Source organism: Kockovaella imperatae (assembly GCF_002102565.1).
Source record: "Kockovaella imperatae strain NRRL Y-17943 chromosome Unknown BD324scaffold_18, whole genome shotgun sequence".
NCBI classification, from domain to species: Eukaryota; Fungi; Basidiomycota; class Tremellomycetes; order Tremellales; family Cuniculitremaceae; genus Kockovaella; species Kockovaella imperatae.
Genome location: NW_019028958.1, coordinates 33,097 through 50,301, shown reverse-complemented (window position 1 = coordinate 50,301; position 17,205 = coordinate 33,097). Strand labels below are relative to the sequence as shown.

Below are 17,205 nucleotides of genomic sequence, written 5' to 3'. Positions count from 1 at the left end.
TAGCTACAGGATCGATGGACGACCTCCACCGGCGATCGCGATCTATGACGCCAGGCACCAAGAAAGATGCAACGTAGGGAGCGTCACCGTGGAAAAGTGAATCACGTGGCGGATGGATCGAAAATGCTGCATCGTCTCGCATGATCTGTGTGACTCGCGATCATACACGACGCTGAGCAGCATGGCAGCCCTTCCTCTCGCCTCCTTGGCCTCCAAGCCTGTGTCTTTCAGCATGGGATCAATGATGCCGAGACTGTTGACGCCCTATCTCCGCCCAGCCTGGTCTATGCCTTGCGAACCATCTTCATCAGCCTCCTGCCTTTCACCTTCAAACTCGAACATGGATATGCCAGTTCCGGTCTCCAGGTCAAATGCGATCGCATCAAAGGGATGGATGTCCCTCGTCCCTGGTCTCGAATCCTTGCTCGAGCTCATCCCTCCGATCCTACTTGCTGTTCCGAAAAAGAAAGTATCTCATCGAAAGAAGATGCAAAAGCTTGCAGGGAAAGGATTAGTGAACAAGACGAGTGAGTTGAGGACGAGATCCTGAGCACGTCTGCCAAACACCCCGCGGCTCACTGATGCACATCAGATTTCAAAACTTGCCCAGCTTGTGGAAACATTGTGCTCATGCACAACCTATGTCCGAACTGCTTCTTCTCCATCAACAAAGGGTGAGCGTTAGAGTCACTTAACAGGCCTTACTCTGCCTTTCTGGGTCTGTGGCTGATACCGCTGCACCAGGTGGAAGATGGAAAGACGAGGAGAGTCTTTTCCAACTGAATTTACAAGTGAAGCAGGGGTGAAGAATGCCTCTAAGTAGACTTGTAACCGGAGCGACGGCGTTGATGTAGGTGAGAATGTGACCGGCGGTGTCCTTGAGAGAGCGGCAGGGGTCATTCTCGGATTCTCATCAGTGATCGTTGAAGGATGTCATCGGATGTTGCATCAGCAATGCTTGACAAGGGTAGTCCTAGCTCAGGGACAAAGGATGCAAAGTCTACGGTCTATGTGACATGGACTTCAAACCCCTTAGATCAGCGCCTTTTCTCCGCTGTACCCTAACAGAGTCGCTGAATCTCGCCATAATTCCTCACATTTCTCCTGTTCATTCGCTTCTCCCAGTGTGCTAGCTTGATTCCCAGCGTAGTCAAAGTAAGGTGCACCGGCGCCTACACCCGAGATCGTTTGTCCCTCCTCGTCGATAGGTTCGGTCAAAGCGTACGAAGGATCTTCGACCAATCTCTCAAGGACAGCCGCTGAATCTTCCTTTCGAGATGCCATCAAGGCTGGATCAAGCCAATTGAGTAATCTGGTCCAATTTAGAACGTAGCCTAGGATCACTCGACCGATCCAAGATCTATCTCGGAAGAGACCTGTACCGCCCATGGATCCCGGATTGAACATGACGACGTGAATGCCTTTATATTTCGATGAGGTCTTGAGCCGTCGAGCGAGCTAGCAATGGGATAAGCATCTGGCGTTCTGCAGGCTCCACGGACCTCACCTCGTGACCCGTCATCATCTGAAGCAGTTTACTCGTTGAGTACCTTGCCATTCCAATATCAACACCTGAGCCTGAAGGGTCTGTACCAGGTTCCACCTTGAGCAAGGACTCGATCGGCTTGTACTTTGGTCCAATCTTGATAAACTTGTAATTCGGTCGATGGGAATCACTTCCGACGATGACAATCCTCCCTTGGGGCTTCATGGACGGTAAGAGATCCAAAGTCAAGATGAAATGTGCTAGATGATTGACAGCTACCGTCTCTTCATACCCGTCTTGAGTGATTCGCGGTCCGTTGGGTCCACAGACTTGGACGGCAGCACTTTCGACGAGACATTCGATAGGTGATAATTTTCCAGACTTTACACGATCGGTGATCTCTTGACTCGCTTGGCGAACGCTCGATAAATCGGACAGATCACATCGGAGAATGGTACAGTTGGACATGGTGGAGAGCGAAGGCAAGACTTTGGATGGATCTCGTACCAGGAGAACCAGGTGGTTGTCGGGGTGTTTCTGATAGTAAGACTCTATGAAGTGTAAGGTCATACCGCCCTGAGGACCAGTGACCACGATACTGCCTGACGTATCGAGCATGATGGAGGGCTGAGGGTGAGGGTGAACCGGCACTCAGACACCATCCATGATCTACCGGTTGTATTTATATACCTTTCCGGATTTCACGGAATTACCTGATGACCTTCGGCCATTGTCCAGGAAGGGCGGCGGAACTCATGGAGACCGCAACAATCGGGTACGACTGACCGTCTGACGATGGACATCAAGACTAGAGGCTGACACACCATGCAATAGCGATACATAAGGCCGCAGACACAGAAGATGGGGTACAAGTTCGGCCAAATGAGGCCGTCACGACTTGATAGTATGTTGCCAACTAGAATTCACAGCTTCAGAAGGGTGCTGACTTTCAGACGACAGGATGACAGGAGGGTCTCCACGCTTTTTTCTCCACTTGTTGCATATATCAAGGATGGTGTCGTCGACGAGGAATCTGTTGAAGAGCCGATCAGCCTAATGTCGCTTGAGGTCCAGATGACTCACGAGTATTTTCTCAGCCATTCTTCCCCGATTTCCCAATACTCATGATTCAAGACATCGTCTCCATGAACTCGGGTCTGTCCTGGGTCAGCGAGGGACACATTGATCTAGCTCACTTGTAGGACGATATCGGTCAAAGCAGAGACGAGATCGTATTGGCCTGAATCTTTCAGCAAACGCTATCAACAGTATGACTCACCCCGAAGCAGAATCATCCGATCACGCAACGTTGGGTAGATCATCCCGTCAATGACATACTCATGAGGGATTGTGCGCTGGATGGGAGTCGGTGTCAAAGAGGGTGGCAATACATAGGAATGATTCAAACGATAGCTGGAAATCCAATCAGTGACATCCTCGTCAGCGGCTATGACCCACTTGAACAAGTGATATGCAGTCAGTCTAAACGCTTCCGTCGTCCTGTCGTCCATGTGAGACTCCCGCATGACCTTTTGAACCTCTGCATGGATACACGCTCTCTCGACAATTTCCGCAGGGGTGAATTCTGTATCCTGTTGACCTCTTTTAGAACTCGCAGCGCTGATCTTCGCCACGGCCTCTCGTAATCGTCTCTGTCGGTCCATTTCTTCTGCCATACCGGGTGGTTTCGCAGGTGCAGATGGTTGAGGTTTAGTCTGCTGTGGGGTATTTGTAGTAGATCTGATAGGAGTGTTGCCAGAAGAAGTCCGAGATAGTTCCGTGGCGGGCGGTTCTGGTGGATGTCGAGCGGCATAATCGCCTCCATCAGGTCTGGCTCCTCCTGCAAATGCAGACATGGGTTGAGCTGGTGGCAAGGTCAGACCAAATCCAGTCAGGTAATCTGCTGCCGACGGTACACTGGGCAGAGCCGAAGGACCAGGCATGGATCCTATTTGATTGGCAAAAGCCGCTGGAGCCATGTAATTTCCGAGACCGAATTGCGATGCGAACGGAGTCATTCCTGTACCTGCACCGAGAGGGAACGTGCTGAAATAGCCGGGAGTCAGGGGGAATGGAGCGGCGAACGGTGTCTGAGGCTGGCCAGGCATCAACCCTAGACCGTTCATCGGCTGAGCAGGATTCGCAGCGAACGCTTCGAGATCGGGAAAGAGGTAAGAGTAAGGGCCGGGCATGTTGATCGCGTCGCTAGATGGCTTGACATCTTCAGGTGTATCCTTGTGGCCAGCAGGAGGCACCGAGGAAGATGATCCGCGAGGCGGCTCATCGCGATTGGACACCCCACCACTGTCTCCAGTCGGTGGACCACCTTCCTGGTCAATGACCGAGGACCGTTTACGTTTCGCCGCTGATCCCGAGGGGTTCCCCTCCCGCTTCCTTACGAGACCCAGCGGGATCCCGGGATTAGCTTCTTCCAATTCTTTGGACGCCTTGAGAGCAATGAACGCGTCGTAGGCGGTATCTGTGTCGGCTCGGTTCAGGATCGCATCGAGCTGGGGAGCCGATAGACCGAGACGGGGAAGACAGGATCCCAGACCTGGGAAAAGGGTCAATGTGATGCTGAAGATGTGACTGACCTTCTCCGACAAATGAGGCCATATTCTTAACCATGTCTCGGAGATCCTTGTTTTCCTTGAGGAGATTTCGAATCAATAGGACCATGAGTTCCACGCGCTCTTCCTTGTCTCCGGAGAGAACTTCGACTCGGGCTTCGAGATCGCGGACCTGGTGTCGGTTGAGTGCGGCGGAGGATGTGCTTACATATTGCTGCAAAGGGTGTCAGCGATGATGTTTGCGTCATCCGGGAAGGACTCACCTGCTTTCGCATACGAAACTCTCTCTGAGCTGCCCGGTTCTGAGAATCGGATCAGTTCACGTTCGATCTGTTAACAAGCGGCGCATACCTGACGCTTTCTCTGTTCGCTGGACCTGCCACTTTTGCCTCAGCCGAAGAGAGTGTGTGTGTGGTGTCACCGAATACTCACGCAGACCCCTTGATATTGCCTTCAATCCCATCGTCCTCACCCATTCCAGACAACGGGTCATCATCCTGTATCGAATCAGTGCTACTGTACTCCATCGGGAATTCCCGGCCGACTCCACCATGCCCGGATCCGAGGCTGAGCAGGCCGAGACACCGCGAGCGAGATGGGGAGGAGGAGTAATACTCACGTCCATTTCTAATGTCGACTGCCTTCTCGAAGGCATCCTGTAGCACACCTCTGTCAACTCTGTGTGGTGTGAGTAAAATGTATGGACAAGAGAGAGATGATATTGATGATGAATCATATGATCACTTTTGCATGTGATAAATATTTTCAACTTCTTTGAAACGTCCGGACCGGGATGGGGCGGCGTGAAAAAAATGTTGGCGCCTCGGCCCCCGGGCTCATCTCAAGATATGTGACGCAGATGAGAAAGGAGACCTACGGGCATGGTGTTGTGTCGCGATACGTAACATGGGCTAAAGAGGCAAAGGCTCCACGACATCACATCCCATGCACAACAACAGACTACAACTTCCTTTGACGCTCCAAGAACCTCAGAATCTCCAAAGTACTCGGTACTGGAACAGCTCGGGGGCAAGGCACTGGTAAAGCGTCTTCCTCCTTGCGCCAACCTCTCAATCTATTCCTGAGCCATTCCGCGACCCCTTCGCCGGGTAAGGGTCGGATAGATTCGACCTCGTGAGAGATGATCAGACCAGAGTATGGAGATAGGGTGTAGAGTGAGGATGTGTGCCACACTGCTTCCTGGAGTAGAGCGTGAGTTTAGGCTCGGGTCACCATACACCTACCATGCCGCCTGGTAGTCTTGGCTTTCCTCTGACAGTGACAAGACTACGGATCTGTCTCTGACGTTTGGCATTGAGGTTTGGCAGAGCGACAGAGGTTGGCGAATTGTATGTCATTCGATCAAGGCTGATCCGGAGGTCCGAGTGGAGTGCTGCAACAACGTCAGCTACATGCTGCCGGAATGAGAGAATCATTAGCATTGCTCACCTTGCATTCCACTTCGTGCGAGGGTAGACACAAGAGAGTAAGCGGTCAGGGAGGACGTCTTCAAATCAGCAAGAGGTCTTTCTGGCCTGACCCACCTTGAGCGGAAGCGGTGGTGGTAGCTTGAGGATCAGGTTCGCGCTAAAGATGTCCGCTGGGAACATGTCCGAGGTGGTCTGCTCAGGTTGAAAGAACCTCGGTATAGAATCTTGCAGGTGCAATGTGGCCTTTGCTATGAATCGTCCTTGAGTCCACGCGACATGTCCACCACTCACCCGCTCGGATCTCCCATTCGTGATCGTCTACTTCCTCCTCTCTCGGTGTCTTGTCTTTGCTCGGTTCGGGCGAGCCTCCTGGTGCGAATGGCTGTAGGGACGGAGGAGAGAAGAATGGGAGAGGTGGTGGAGGAGGAGTTCGGTGAGGAAAGAAGGAGAAGGATCTGTAAGCCATGTGGATCGGGTGATTCAGTGTGTAGCGGGAGGACGATGCTAGGCATTGTCGGGGTAGTGCGGACATCTTGACCATGGATGAGTTCTTGTCGTTGAAGCTGAGCTCGAAATGTGTGATATGCAGGCGCTCGGAAAAAGTCTAGAAACATGGCAATGACGTGGCAGCTGAGGTCAATTGATAAGGCGGGATGGGCATCTGTCCCCCTCCTCCTCTATGTACCGTCGTCTCATATTCGCGGGAGGGCAACAAAGAGCTGGAATGAGCGACCTCGTATCTCTTCTAGGTGGCCTCATGTACGAGTGATGTCTTGAGTTGACGAGTTGGCGTATCGAGAGACTGTAAGGGCTGACTCGCTTGCTGACTCGATCATTCCCAAAGGAATGGGGTCAAAACCCCCCTGACAACCTGACTTGTACATTTCAACGTGAGCTTCATCTTCATACCTCCTAGCCCTCAGAACCAATGGACTCCAATTCAACTCCCGAAGCCTACCAAGGACCGACGCGATCAGCCAAGCTCAAGCCACCTCGAAGACCGAAATTGGAAGACATCAAACTCGCGCACGTCCTCAATGGTCATACATGCCCCCCGATAAGTTTCACAGACTTTGCATCCTACCTCGCCAAGAGAGAAATGACATTGGAGAATCTCCTGTTTGTTCTCTGGTTCAGGTCATACTCTCATCGATGGGCTCAAGCTTCCGATACTCATCGAGTTCCTGTTCCTCTGACTGAACTACACCACCGACACGATCCATTTACCCACTTGACAGTCTCGCCTGATTCATGGCTCGACCCGATCGATCAGCCTATGCGGGATGAGGCTCAACGAGCGTTCGCTACGTTTTTCCAACATGGTGCGACCAGAGAGTTGAACTGTACAGATGATTTGAGAGGATTCGTAGGCACTTGCTTGAGACGAAGCACAGCGCCTGAAGTGGTAAGGCACCGAGCGTGTTGACCGTCAACTCAAAGAGATTACTCCAGTTTCGACCCGTCTATGACGAGGTGTATGGCACGCTCGAGATGCAATCACTGCCCAGGTTTATCGACCTCATTCGATCTAATACCAATTGGAAGAAACAAGGATACTGGTGAGTGGTGTCTACAGGATCCCGCTCACTCCAGGTGCATGGTCGGAGCCTTTGACCTGCTCTGTGGTATCATCCTCTTTGTCCTCCTTACGCTCTTCCTCAAGCCTACACATTTTTCTCAACGTGCGATTCGACTCCCATCTGCCATTTTTGTCTGGTTTGGTTCTGGATCGCTCTACTCAGCTTATAGAGGTTTCTGCAGCCATGTCTGGGGACGAAGCAGTATGCAGATCAAGCCGTGGGAGCTTGACGAGTGGGCAAGGAGAGAGGACGGTACAGCAGAAGGATGAGGTCATCAGCAGGGTGCAGGTCGGGCAGAGGACAGAACAACCTAGTCAGTCTACTCTGACAGAGTCCTTTGGGTTTCACGAGAATGAATAGGCGAGGGATGTACTGTGCATACCTTTGAGACGTCGTGCCTTATAGTGAAGCAGTCCGTCACGTCTTGACGACCGGGTTGCTTTTCCATCTGGATCATGTCTCGGGAAGACATCTGAGCATGAGTTATCCATGGGATGAGGGACAGTGGGAGCCCAAATACACCGGCAGACACGCAGCGAGCGACTCGACGATACATACTCCCGGACTGTCTTCGCCCACCCAGTATTATCCCTCAACACCCTCGTCCTCGTCCACGCCGATTTCACCCTATACACGCGCCACCACCGTCCCTCTCATTACCTTCCGTCCACCTCATGGTCGATCAACAGGCGGTGCCGAACTGCAAACGAGCGAGTTTTTGATCCCTCACAGAAACGCACAAACCCAGTCCGGACTCGATCCAGCCGATCGGCATGATATCCTTGCGTACCCTCATCTCAACCAGCAGGATCCAACAAAGGAGATCACCGACCTCATCGAGAAGACGAGAGATTCTCACCGAAACGTTCAAGATGAATCTGGCCGGACCGCGCTAGGCGTCGTCAAGATGTTTGGACCGGAACGTGTGGTTCAAGATCCTATCCTCAGGGCATATTACGACAGCATCATTCGGGATATCTGGATCTTTGTCATCATCGTCACTAGTGCTTGGATCGGATTGTGCTTGGCGGTTCCTGTGGTGGGGCTCGAGGGCAAGACGTGACATGTATAACGTATGGAAGGTCACATTGGTCAAGCTTAGCATGACTGAGGACTCCTAGCGCCTGGCTCCAGCCTCCTCCGCAGCCTTGACACTAGCCTCGAACCAGCTCCTCAACACCTGTCCGTCCTCCTGTCCCACGCTGATCCTTACCAAACCGGCTTCGACGCCAAATTGAGCGGCCCAATCCAGCTCGAGGTAATGCGCGAGGATGGTATAAGGGGAAGCGAGTGTGAAGCTCGTCCCCAGACTCGGTCCCTTGGCACATTGCAGTGCGTCGAAGAACGCCTGGCTGGCTTCCAGTGATGTAAACGTCAATGAGAAAAGTCCTCCATACCCTCCTTTGCCCAACGTGGGCAATCGACGGGCCTTTTCGTACGTCTCTGGGGATGAGTATCGAGGGTACCAGACTTTCTTGATGACTTTGTTGTCACCTGGGCCAGAATCCAAGGATCGTGAATGGAGATATTCCGTCACATCGTACGCATTGTCGTTGACCCTCCTGATCCGTTCACGATAGTTGCGAGAGTTCCTCTCCATGTAGACCACATCCTCGGCAAAGTAGAGGTCCTCGTAGCACTCGTCCAGGACAAACTTCAATGCGTCATAGTGAGGACCATTGGGGTTGAGAACGAGACTAGACCGTCAATAAACGTCCATCGTCCTTCACTCACCTTCCGCCCATAACGTTTGAATCTCCGGAAAAGATCTTGGTCAAGCTACTGACCACAATATCGACGTATTCCATGATCTCCACATTGATAAAATTCCCGATCGTCTCGTCGACAACGACGATGAAGCCATACCGATCAGCGAGCTCTCGAATCCGGACGAGATCTGGGGATCGGAGTAAAGGATTCGAGGGGAATTCAGCGAACAGTGCCAAGATCTTTCCGTCGTTTTGTGTCTCTAGCGTTTTTTCCAATGCAGCCAAGTCTTCAGCACCTCCATGACCGTAGAAGTGACATCCTGGGCCCCACTTGGACAGGATCTTGTACGTATCGGTGTACGGGAAGCTATGGTGTGAGTCGACGTCCCGTCATCGACTCACCCAAAGCAAACACTCTTGCCCTCCTTTTCACCTTTTGCCCTCCTTGCTATTCGACTGATATCATGAGCGTGCCAGATGGCACTCATACCTCCAGGATACAAGTAGACATCTTCCTCTTTGACGATGCTGTTGCCTTTTCCCCGCGTTACATCGGCACTACCGAATCCCTCATCAGAGGGCAAGAGGCCTCCTGCGATCCTTCGCTTGAGAGCTTGTTTGGCTAAAGGGGCATTGAAAGTGGGTAGATTCCGTCCATAGCGTTCTTCGAGGTAGGTCGAGAGCTCCGCCGTGAGGTTTTCTTCCTCCACTATTTGATCATCCGTTGACCCTGTCTGCTGTGCGTTCTGTTGCGAAGTAGAGGGCAGGGGTGTGGTGTATCGAGAATAGTGTCTGTTGCGTGAGCTTCGGATCCCGGGATCCTTATCAAGAGTGGGTGAGGCAGCGGTACTGCCTGCAGGTGTCTCTCCGAGAAGGTACAAGGCCTTTTCGGCCATTCGCGAGCTAATGCCATCACCTGTATGTTGCCAGAAAGATTTCGCCAAGGGGAAATTTTCCTTGTCAAAGAGCAAGATCTGGAGCTCGATGATGTCCATGTTGTGACTCGTCGATGAAGACGGGAGAGATTGAGATGGACAAACGGCGAATTCTACGATGCGAGAGCTGATCGTTTGCGAGGCTAAGAACGCCTTGGCTTCTCGAGCAACCCTCTGAGAGGGCAGAAGTATACAGCGCTCGTTGTCTCGACCAAATTTGGCTTCACACAGAGCGGCGAGCTGTGAAGACATCAGCACATGTAAGAGGGAGGACCTGTACCTTTTGAATACTCCGATGGATGAAGAACCTCGGATAACCAGTCTCCATGACCCCAACGACTCGCTTGTCACCTTCTTCGTAGCCCACATTATCTGCCCATTTGGGTAACGAGACTGAGATGGCATGGGGTGTATCAGCAGGGACTGATCCGCCGAGAGGGATCGGTCGGGTTGCTACTGCCATTGTGTTGGTGCAGGATGAAATGCATCGACTCGTTCTGACGCGATATGCATGGTAATGATTTTTTCTTTTCGGAAATCGGGCTAGATTCTGTCCCCGTACTGATCTACACCCAAACAGGCTGATCATCCTCATCTGACATTTCCATCGCTCCCGCATACTGCAGACCCTGAATAGCATGATCCTGTAGACGAGTCAGGACATTATTTTTAGCCGTCTTACCTGAATAACCAGATCCCTGCCTCTCTTCTGAATGTTCCGCTTGGAGACTCGCTCGACATACATCAATGGACCTGATCCTGATGCGTAGGGCCAGCCACTACCATCCTTGAGAGGGTCAAAATGAGATGCGTAGAGTGTCGAGTCAAGCGTAGAGTCATACGCATCAAAAGTCTGGTACAGGGCCTCGAGAATGGGAAAGTGACGCTTGCGAGAGGCGGGTGGTATGTCTAAGGAGGTGCTGGACGGTGTGGTGACAGCTCTTGAGACGCTGGCATTCTGGGGGCGCGCTTAGTATTTGGAGCACTACGACCAGGACGAACCTCTCTGTGCCTGACGGGAGCAGCGTGGGTCAATAACAAGCTGAGGAAAAACGAAATGACCAGCATGATGTAGAAGTGGGCGAATCGAATGTGTGCATGAAGGAGGACATCCAGCTTAATACCGCCAGGTCTTTGTCAGTTGGGCTGCTGTTTGGATCACCGCATGACGAGGCTGATCAGCTGACCATGTGATCAATGTTGACGGGCCACGTCGAGCAAAGTCACATGATAAACGCTACAATTCCTCATCCACTGCGAGTCAACAGTGGATATCATGGTCCACTCACCATCGACATCCCCTACGGTGCTCAGAAATTTTGCAAAGTCCTGCTCTTTCCTCGCCGCCTCGTCGGCCTCTCGATCACTCGGCAATTGTCTCAGTCTCTCAGCTTGCGCTTTGGCCTTTTTGGCTCGCATTTTCTGCTTCTTTGAAGGCAGTGATGGCACATCGATAGCTTGTCGCTCGATCCCCATATCCATGAACCCGACCATGAGCTCTCCCTCTGTCCTTTCAGCAGCCGCCAGTCGCTTTTTGGCTTTCTTAGCTTGAGATTTGGATTTTTGACGATCGAGAATCGAGGGCGGAAGCATGGCCAGCTCCTCCGCTGTGAACATTTTTGAGGCGATAGGAGCGCCTTGTCGATGGACAAGATCAGGCGACATGGACACGTCGGCGTCAACGTCGGCGTCGTCGTCGGATTCAGAGTCTGAGTCTAACCTCGGCGGAACGTATGGGATAGGCTGGGTACTCGGTGTGGGAAGCGTGTCGCTGAAAATGAGCCTCGGCTCAGAGGGCAGCTCACCTCTCGACCGCCATCGTGGGCTCCTCGTGTCCTTCCCACGCCGCCTCATCACCTGCCTGGTCCAGGAGCCCTTCGAGGGTGAAAGCCTCACTGAGCGTTGTGAGGATCTTTGCATCCCCAACTTGGTCTCCGTCCATGGCGATGTCGCCGTGTTGTTGTGGTGCAGAGGAAGGATGCACCGCAGGAGGTTTGGTGTAGTAAGCTATCTTGCCACTGTTCCAATCTCGGAGAACTGAAACGGCGGATCCTTCAAGGTCTGGTATACCACCCTGGCCGTCAGTCAGGTCAAAGTCAATGCTCACCTTGCCCAGTCGACCCCTTGTCAGTGCTATTTTGATCAAAAAGTCTCGAACATCGTCATAAGGTGGAATGTTGTACAGTTTACAGATCTGCTCCGGTTGTGTCTTTGCCAGAATGACCTCGACTGAGGATCAGCCACGCCAAACGAATCATGACCTTACCAGGGGAAATGGGATCGTCGACTGATTCCGGCTTGATGCAGTTTCTCAGCATGACTTCTGCTCTCCTTGATTTGCTCTCTTCGTCAACTCCTTCTCTGCCTACATCTTCCAAGACGACACCTGGGCAGTCTATGATCTTGACGCCTTTGTCCAAGACGACTTCCTGAACTACTCTAGTTTTTCCTGGCATGGCAGCGACGGCACATGCACGACTTCGCTTGAGAGAGTTGATCAAGGATGATTTTCCTACATTGGGGTATCCTACGACGCCTACAGTAAGGGCTGAATGGGGTGTAGAGAGAGCATATTGCTTGAGCAGATGGAGGAGAGCAGGAGCACCGAGGGAGGAGGCGGTCGTCGGTAACTCTGAGGCGGACGCAACGGGAACGGAGTTTTGAGATAGATGATGGCGTTGAGATTGAGTAGACGACTTGAATGGCATTGTGGGGAATGAGTGTCGAAGGTACTTGATCCAAGCTTCGAGATTGGCTCGAGGAACGAGATCTGGGAGATCAGCGCGATGAGAATAAACGCTTGACTCACCGATCTTGTTGATGACGCCGAGAAGCTTCTTTCCTTGTCCTTCATGTTTTCTCACTTCGTCCTCTACCCATCGACTTCTCGTTCCTTCAGGGTCACGAGCGTCTAATACTTGGATGATCACATCGCTCTTCTCGATGACTTTTCTCAGCTCTCTCATGAAGGCTTTCGCGGATGAATCGCGAGATGATGTGGAAGCATGGTGCGATGGGCCAGCTTCGTAATGCTCGGAAAAGTCAACCATCGAGGGGAGTGCTGCGCTCTGGAGACGATCAGCGCGAGTTTACAGGCGCTGCTCACTCGAGCCGTCGAATTCCCCGCTACCTGCTTCGATGGCTTGATCTTAGGCACACCAAGGTCTTTCTTCACTGCTGGAGGTTTAGAAGTATTTATTGAGTGGCCGTGTCACTCACTCTGACTGGACGGCAAGGCATATGCCTTGTGTCGCGCACCATGCCCTGACTGCTCTGCATGTCGTCAGTCGACTCGTACAGATCCGACTCACTATGCTTTGGCATCGTTGCGTAGGACTAGGTCAAAGATCAACAGCGTAAATAAAATTTTGGACGTCAAAAGTGGAGGAAGCGAACTTTTTGTCTTGACCATTTTCTCTGATGCTCACAGGGGCGAGGCGAGACAGTGGACCACTCATCCTTCAGACGATTCGCACGTTTGGATCCGCACGTATTGATCGCTCGTGGACTCAAAGACCGCCCCTCTGGACACGATCACCGAGCAGCGACTCTGAGGATCGTCAAACCCCTACCATGCCTAAATCTCCAAGGCTGCCGCTTAATGGGCTGTTCCCCATTGAGAAGCCCTCTGGACCCAGCTCGTAGGGCTTTTGTTGCTGCGCAGCTGACACTTAGGATGCAAGTCCTAGAGCGGATCAGCCCTCTGCTCATCGACTCCAAGTTGTTCTATGATCCCGAACGAATGAAGTTTCACAATTCAAAGGGCAAAAGGAAACGGAACACGACGGACAAGGGGCTGAAGATTGGTCAAGGAGGGACGTTGGATCCACTGGCAGATGGAGTATTAGGTGAGATAGCAAGTCTAGGGGCGATGCTGACGAATGAGTCGTGGGCATCAATCGAGGTACCAAGCATTTGCAGGAACTCTTGGAGGGACCTAAAGAATACGAGGCGATTGGGCTGCTCGGCGCTGCAACGACTACAATGGATTCTGAAGGCGAGGTGTTGTCAACAGGTGATTTCGACTCTATTACGAGAACAGACGTGGAGAAAGCCCTCGAGACTTTCAACGGAACCATCACCCAGACGCCTCCGATGTGGGTTCACGCTTTTATACATAGTCTGATTGCCACAGCTTCTCAGCTCTCAAGATGGAGGGCAAGCCCTTGTACGAATACGCACGATCGAACACACCCCTTCCCCGTGCGATCCCTACAAGGCAATGTCAGGTCTCTATCAAGCTCCTCGAGTTTACACCCGCCTCGAAGTCTCCTGGAGATGGAGGGCACGACTATCGCTGGCCGGAGAAACAACTGACGGAAGAGGACAAGAGGGTGTTTCGTCGTCTGACAGAACTGGTCCACGCGTCCTCGACATCTGAGCCGCCGATGCCTGATATAGGTGCCGAGTTCCCAGAGACATCTGGAAAGACTGGTTTACGACCCGCAACGTTCCGTGTGCGGATGACAGTTTCTGGAGGGACCTATGTCCGGAGTATTGTCCATGATATGGGTCTGCTGCTTGGCTGTGGAGCCCATGTGGTCCTGCTCAGGAGGACCAGACAGGGTCAATTTGTCTTGGATGAGAAGGATATAGCAGAGACGAGCGAAGAGGCCATGGTGAATCAAGAGCAACCTGAATCGTTTGCCAAAGGACGGCCTACAACAGCTTGTATACCGTGGTCAGTCTGGGAGGACGCACTGGCTCAGCGTAAAGTCATGTTGGCAGATGAGGCAAGGGAAAAGGAGGAGCTGTTGGCAGCGGGCACGGATCCAAAGCAAGTGCGGGAGCAGTTCAGCGAAGAGGCATTGAGGTTGAGACGGATGGATCGGCCGGAGATGGAGTGGGAGAAGCAGGTTCTCAGATGGTTCATAGACGTCCCGATCCCCGTCATCAGAAGCTCCAATAATGCGGCTCATTTCAGGTGATGTAAGGCAATACTACGGAGGGTGTTGCCGGCTTTGTACATGAGCTCGTGAATGAGCCATCCGTCGGTCGGCTGAGACAACAGGAAGGCGTCCTTGAGCTCGTCGTTGAGCTGCCGAACAACAGCCTGGGATATTGGCGTTTCAGTGTCCAGACACCAGGCAAAGGACGCGTGAAACTCGGGATTGGTATGGTACCTTGGCAGGTGCAATGTATCAAGTACGGGGTGTATCACTCGTTCGAGCAGGTCGTTGATCTATAGCTCAGAGTGAATACGCAGGGATCAACTAACCTCGGGATGCCCAGCACCGATTTGAAAGGCCAAGAAGGCTCTTCCGCCTGTCCCTTGTCCTCCAGTCTGACGACCGTTGTAGTAGACCTTTAGGTCGCCAGCAAAGGCCAGTCGAAACGGTCGCGATGCCGATGCGCGCAATAAGCGGGTGACAGAGCTTGCAACTGGCTCGATTTGAGACCGTCTCAGGGGGAGCGGGTGAGTCAGGGAGATATGCAGGTACTGAGATTCCAGGAGAGATACGAGGGTGATGTTTGGGCACAGTACACGAGCTCGAGCAATGATATTCTCAAGTGCCTGCCTGAGACGATTTGAGACGCTCACTGCCGTCAGTGCGTCACAGGCTCAAGGTTCAACCCTACAGCTGATGTAGACGTGAGCGTCGTGGTCGCCGTCAACGAATGGACGGGTCCGTTTCCGGCCTTGATGCAGAGAAGGATCATCGCGCGGATCCCCTGGGAGATTAGCAAAGTCAGGCATGGGAGAGGAGACGGACTGGATATGTAGCTCTCCGGGAGACCTGGGAGCGCTTTCCTTGAAAATCAGTCTCGTCCCCTGGACCGAATCTCACCGTTTGCTTGTCTTCACTGGCAGAACCGTATTCTCAGGGGGTTTCTCATCCTCCGACTCGTCAGACTCATACTCCACTAGACCCATGGACGTGAAGTAAGAATGTGCTATAGCTGAAATGCATTCCCCAGCGCATTTTTACGATCCGGCGTACCCCGTGAGGCTCTCGATGAAACTATCTCTACATATTTGGACGGGATTCATGGTGATTCGACTGACCCCACCCATAGCTCTACAACGCCCTCCTCCTCGGCACCTTGAATGACGTCCACATTGGTCATTCGTATGCCCTCCTTGCGCAACATTTCCCACAGCTCTCGCTCTCCTGGATCTCGCTCCTTGTACGCCAGCAGGAGCATCGGCGCTTCGACGGCGGAAGTCGGTTTCATCAGGCTGCAAAGGGTCCTCAACAACGACGGGAACGAGGCGGTATTATACGTCACATCGGCGGCGCTGCGACCGATTTCAGCATGGTAAAGTGACGCGGCTCACATGATAATGCTTGGCCAGGGATCCTGCAACGAAGGGAGAGGTTCATCCCAGTTCAGTATCTGCGCCTTTATCGGTCCCTGTCCACGCGTCCTGTTCAAGGCGATGTTCTCCTCCATCAGAGGTATGGCAGTGTCTGCAAGTCAGCGCGGCACCCCGGACAAACATACCCAGATCAGTGGTCACGATCGGACAGCCGAGCTTGTCAAAAGCTTGTCTGAGTACGTGTGAGACCAAGCCGGTACCTCCGCCTGCGTGTCAGTTTAGAAGCACGCGAGCTTTACCTAGCTCGAGGATTGTCCGATCCTCTGGATCTCTCAGACGAGAAAGGAGTTTTTCGCCATCATCGTTGGGAAGTCTGTCAGCATGGTCGATGAGGTGATACCAAAGCCATGCGGATAGTGCGAGACCAGAGTCCCAGATTTTCTGCGTTCAGTCATCGCTCCACAGGTGTCAAGCGTACCTTGTCCAAATCGAATGAAGTCTGTTCAATTACTCTGAGAGTGTCTTCTGCGATCATCCACTCTCGCTGTATGCGATCCTGTTTGACGGCCGGAGCAGCGCCTTGAATGAACTGTATGGGAGCACTCCACACAGGCACGATGGGGGGATTTGGGCAGGCGAAAGACGCCAATGAAGGGACATTCGGTCCATCTGGATTCATGGTCTCTAAACCCAAACGCCATGATTGTCCAGGCTTGACGTCGGTGGGGAGTGGAACCGAAAGGGTCTTATAGGTGCTTTGAGGAGGCGTCCAGGTCGTCAAGTGCTCGAGAGCATCATCTTGACTTGATGCCGGTTGGACCCTTTGCCAGACATATCCTATGTCGGTAGGCACATATCGAAGTCTGTGGATATCAGCGTCACGCTCTGGAGGCGCTCCAGCAGGGTAAACTCACTCTGTTCGCAGATCATTTGCGATCTGAGGAGTTATCTGAATGCAGTCTTCTGTGACTGAGACGCTCTTTGGCGGAGGACGAAGGAAGGATAGATACCAGTACATGAGTCAAAAGCAATCTTCAGGCAATCAACGAATTCGAAATCTGAGCCAACATTCAGTCGCCGGCCATTGACAAGGCTGAGCTGAGCTGGGCTCAGCTCAATGAAGGACTAGTCAACACAGGATGTCGCCCGCTTCCACAGAATGATGCATGCAACAAAGCAGAACTTCATTCCATAAGATCCGGATCTCAGACTCGATGGAGTGAGCCCTGGCTG

General features: G+C 52.5%; 12 protein-coding genes across 12 annotated transcripts; 4 read left to right on the top strand and 8 right to left on the bottom strand.

Annotated features, from left to right (window-relative positions):
- Window positions 1–244: 244 nt before the first annotated feature.
- BD324DRAFT_584827 (hypothetical protein) lies at window positions 245–823 on the top strand (the record flags this gene model as incomplete). Its single annotated transcript, XM_022013710.1, has 3 exons — window positions 245–527; window positions 593–674; window positions 745–823. 3 exons carry the CDS (start codon window positions 245–247, stop codon window positions 821–823), a joined length of 444 nt encoding a protein of 147 aa, XP_021867956.1.
- Window positions 824–1,010: 187 nt separating this feature from the next.
- BD324DRAFT_639029 (hypothetical protein) lies at window positions 1,011–2,132 on the bottom strand. The gene is made up of 2 exons (XM_022017184.1): window positions 1,508–2,132; window positions 1,011–1,458 (listed from the first exon to the last, which is right to left on the bottom strand). The coding sequence occupies exons 1-2, from the start codon at window positions 2,102–2,104 to the stop codon at window positions 1,033–1,035; spliced, it is 1,023 nt and encodes a 340-aa protein (XP_021867955.1). The 5' UTR covers window positions 2,105–2,132; the 3' UTR covers window positions 1,011–1,032.
- A 166-nt stretch (window positions 2,133–2,298) lies between these two features.
- On the bottom strand, window positions 2,299–4,775 carry BD324DRAFT_639017 (hypothetical protein). The gene is made up of 11 exons (XM_022017183.1): window positions 4,676–4,775; window positions 4,489–4,553; window positions 4,408–4,432; window positions 4,320–4,358; window positions 4,265–4,270; window positions 4,081–4,228; window positions 2,945–4,040; window positions 2,766–2,899; window positions 2,683–2,726; window positions 2,570–2,643; window positions 2,299–2,519 (listed from the first exon to the last, which is right to left on the bottom strand). The coding sequence occupies exons 1-11, from the start codon at window positions 4,709–4,711 to the stop codon at window positions 2,378–2,380; spliced, it is 1,809 nt and encodes a 602-aa protein (XP_021867954.1). The 5' UTR covers window positions 4,712–4,775; the 3' UTR covers window positions 2,299–2,377.
- BD324DRAFT_639000 (hypothetical protein) lies at window positions 4,776–6,053 on the bottom strand. The gene is made up of 5 exons (XM_022017182.1): window positions 5,778–6,053; window positions 5,601–5,734; window positions 5,506–5,563; window positions 5,301–5,449; window positions 4,776–5,256 (listed from the first exon to the last, which is right to left on the bottom strand). Exons 1-5 carry the CDS (start codon window positions 6,025–6,027, stop codon window positions 5,017–5,019), a joined length of 831 nt encoding a protein of 276 aa, XP_021867953.1. The 5' UTR covers window positions 6,028–6,053; the 3' UTR covers window positions 4,776–5,016.
- A 134-nt stretch (window positions 6,054–6,187) lies between these two features.
- On the top strand, window positions 6,188–7,445 carry BD324DRAFT_638996 (hypothetical protein). Its single transcript, XM_022017181.1, has 3 exons — window positions 6,188–6,891; window positions 6,939–7,045; window positions 7,080–7,445. The coding sequence occupies exons 1-3, from the start codon at window positions 6,415–6,417 to the stop codon at window positions 7,333–7,335; spliced, it is 840 nt and encodes a 279-aa protein (XP_021867952.1). The 5' UTR covers window positions 6,188–6,414; the 3' UTR covers window positions 7,336–7,445.
- A 99-nt stretch (window positions 7,446–7,544) lies between these two features.
- BD324DRAFT_653942 (hypothetical protein) lies at window positions 7,545–8,129 on the top strand (the record flags this gene model as incomplete). The annotated part of the gene is made up of 1 exon (XM_022018729.1): window positions 7,545–8,129. One exon carries the CDS (start codon window positions 7,545–7,547, stop codon window positions 8,127–8,129), a length of 585 nt encoding a protein of 194 aa, XP_021867951.1.
- A 54-nt stretch (window positions 8,130–8,183) lies between these two features.
- BD324DRAFT_584711 (putative cystathionine gamma-synthase) lies at window positions 8,184–10,173 on the bottom strand (the record flags this gene model as incomplete). Its single annotated transcript, XM_022013701.1, has 4 exons — window positions 8,184–8,763; window positions 8,801–9,142; window positions 9,178–9,950; window positions 9,991–10,173. The coding sequence occupies 4 exons, from the start codon at window positions 10,171–10,173 to the stop codon at window positions 8,184–8,186; spliced, it is 1,878 nt and encodes a 625-aa protein (XP_021867950.1).
- Window positions 10,174–10,276: 103 nt separating this feature from the next.
- BD324DRAFT_653940 (hypothetical protein) lies at window positions 10,277–10,778 on the bottom strand (the record flags this gene model as incomplete). Its single annotated transcript, XM_022018728.1, has 3 exons — window positions 10,277–10,354; window positions 10,393–10,668; window positions 10,713–10,778. The coding sequence occupies 3 exons, from the start codon at window positions 10,776–10,778 to the stop codon at window positions 10,277–10,279; spliced, it is 420 nt and encodes a 139-aa protein (XP_021867949.1).
- A 169-nt stretch (window positions 10,779–10,947) lies between these two features.
- Window positions 10,948–13,034, bottom strand: BD324DRAFT_653939 (P-loop containing nucleoside triphosphate hydrolase protein; the record flags this gene model as incomplete). The annotated part of the gene is made up of 9 exons (XM_022018727.1): window positions 10,948–10,964; window positions 11,000–11,481; window positions 11,516–11,784; window positions 11,818–11,939; window positions 11,977–12,480; window positions 12,520–12,778; window positions 12,817–12,884; window positions 12,930–12,983; window positions 13,022–13,034. 9 exons carry the CDS (start codon window positions 13,032–13,034, stop codon window positions 10,948–10,950), a joined length of 1,788 nt encoding a protein of 595 aa, XP_021867948.1.
- A 249-nt stretch (window positions 13,035–13,283) lies between these two features.
- BD324DRAFT_653938 (putative pseudouridylate synthase 4) lies at window positions 13,284–14,638 on the top strand (the record flags this gene model as incomplete). Its single annotated transcript, XM_022018726.1, has 4 exons — window positions 13,284–13,351; window positions 13,386–13,558; window positions 13,597–13,807; window positions 13,846–14,638. 4 exons carry the CDS (start codon window positions 13,284–13,286, stop codon window positions 14,636–14,638), a joined length of 1,245 nt encoding a protein of 414 aa, XP_021867947.1.
- BD324DRAFT_209271 (hypothetical protein) lies at window positions 14,231–15,785 on the bottom strand. The gene is made up of 4 exons (XM_022012183.1): window positions 15,500–15,785; window positions 15,291–15,457; window positions 14,929–15,251; window positions 14,231–14,892 (listed from the first exon to the last, which is right to left on the bottom strand). Exons 1-4 carry the CDS (start codon window positions 15,583–15,585, stop codon window positions 14,626–14,628), a joined length of 843 nt encoding a protein of 280 aa, XP_021867946.1. The 5' UTR covers window positions 15,586–15,785; the 3' UTR covers window positions 14,231–14,625.
- BD324DRAFT_638975 (putative methyltransferase-domain-containing protein) lies at window positions 15,602–17,174 on the bottom strand. The gene is made up of 6 exons (XM_022017180.1): window positions 16,887–17,174; window positions 16,451–16,835; window positions 16,272–16,413; window positions 16,158–16,238; window positions 15,991–16,123; window positions 15,602–15,951 (listed from the first exon to the last, which is right to left on the bottom strand). Exons 1-6 carry the CDS (start codon window positions 16,988–16,990, stop codon window positions 15,699–15,701), a joined length of 1,098 nt encoding a protein of 365 aa, XP_021867945.1. The 5' UTR covers window positions 16,991–17,174; the 3' UTR covers window positions 15,602–15,698.
- Between the last annotated feature and the right edge of the window lie 31 nt (window positions 17,175–17,205).

Bases quoted from the DNA above. Each gene is read 5' to 3' on its own strand.
- BD324DRAFT_639029 (XM_022017184.1), bottom strand. From the start codon at position 2,104: ATGCTCGATACGTCAGGCAGTATCGTGGTCACTGGTCCTCAGGGCGGT. The intron at 1,459-1,507 runs GTGAGGTCCGTG...TCCCATTGCTAG, and splicing joins AGATGATGACGGGTCACGAG to CTCGCTCGACGGCTCAAGAC.
- BD324DRAFT_639017 (XM_022017183.1), bottom strand. From the start codon at position 4,711: ATGCCTTCGAGAAGGCAGTCGACATTAGAAATGGAC. The intron at 4,554-4,675 runs GTGAGTATTACT...GATTCGATACAG, and splicing joins AGTCGACATTAGAAATGGAC to GATGATGACCCGTTGTCTGG. The intron at 4,041-4,080 runs GTCAGTCACATC...CCCTTTTCCCAG, and splicing joins GGCCTCATTTGTCGGAGAAG to GTCTGGGATCCTGTCTTCCC.
- BD324DRAFT_639000 (XM_022017182.1), bottom strand. From the start codon at position 6,027: ATGGTCAAGATGTCCGCACTACCCCGACAATGCCTAGCATCGTCCTCC. The intron at 5,735-5,777 runs GTGAGTGGTGGA...GACGATTCATAG, and splicing joins CGAATGGGAGATCCGAGCGG to CAAAGGCCACATTGCACCTG. The intron at 5,450-5,505 runs GTGAGCAATGCT...ACGTTGTTGCAG, and splicing joins CGCACGAAGTGGAATGCAAG to CACTCCACTCGGACCTCCGG.
- BD324DRAFT_638996 (XM_022017181.1), top strand. From the start codon at position 6,415: ATGGACTCCAATTCAACTCCCGAAGCCTACCAAGGACCGACGCGATCA. The intron at 6,892-6,938 runs GTAAGGCACCGA...AGATTACTCCAG, and splicing joins GAAGCACAGCGCCTGAAGTG to TTTCGACCCGTCTATGACGA. The intron at 7,046-7,079 runs GTGAGTGGTGTC...CGCTCACTCCAG, and splicing joins TGGAAGAAACAAGGATACTG to GTGCATGGTCGGAGCCTTTG.
- BD324DRAFT_209271 (XM_022012183.1), bottom strand. From the start codon at position 15,585: ATGGGTCTAGTGGAGTATGAGTCTGACGAGTCGGAGGATGAGAAACCC. The intron at 15,252-15,290 runs GTAGGGTTGAAC...CACTGACGGCAG, and splicing joins CGCTCACGTCTACATCAGCT to TGAGCGTCTCAAATCGTCTC. The intron at 14,893-14,928 runs GTTAGTTGATCC...TCTGAGCTATAG, and splicing joins TCGGTGCTGGGCATCCCGAG to ATCAACGACCTGCTCGAACG.
- BD324DRAFT_638975 (XM_022017180.1), bottom strand. From the start codon at position 16,990: ATGTACTGGTATCTATCCTTCCTTCGTCCTCCGCCAAAGAGCGTCTCA. The intron at 16,239-16,271 runs GTAAAGCTCGCG...ACTGACACGCAG, and splicing joins TCGGACAATCCTCGAGCTAG to GCGGAGGTACCGGCTTGGTC. The intron at 15,952-15,990 runs GTGAGCCGCGTC...AATCGGTCGCAG, and splicing joins CCCTGGCCAAGCATTATCAT to CGCCGCCGATGTGACGTATA.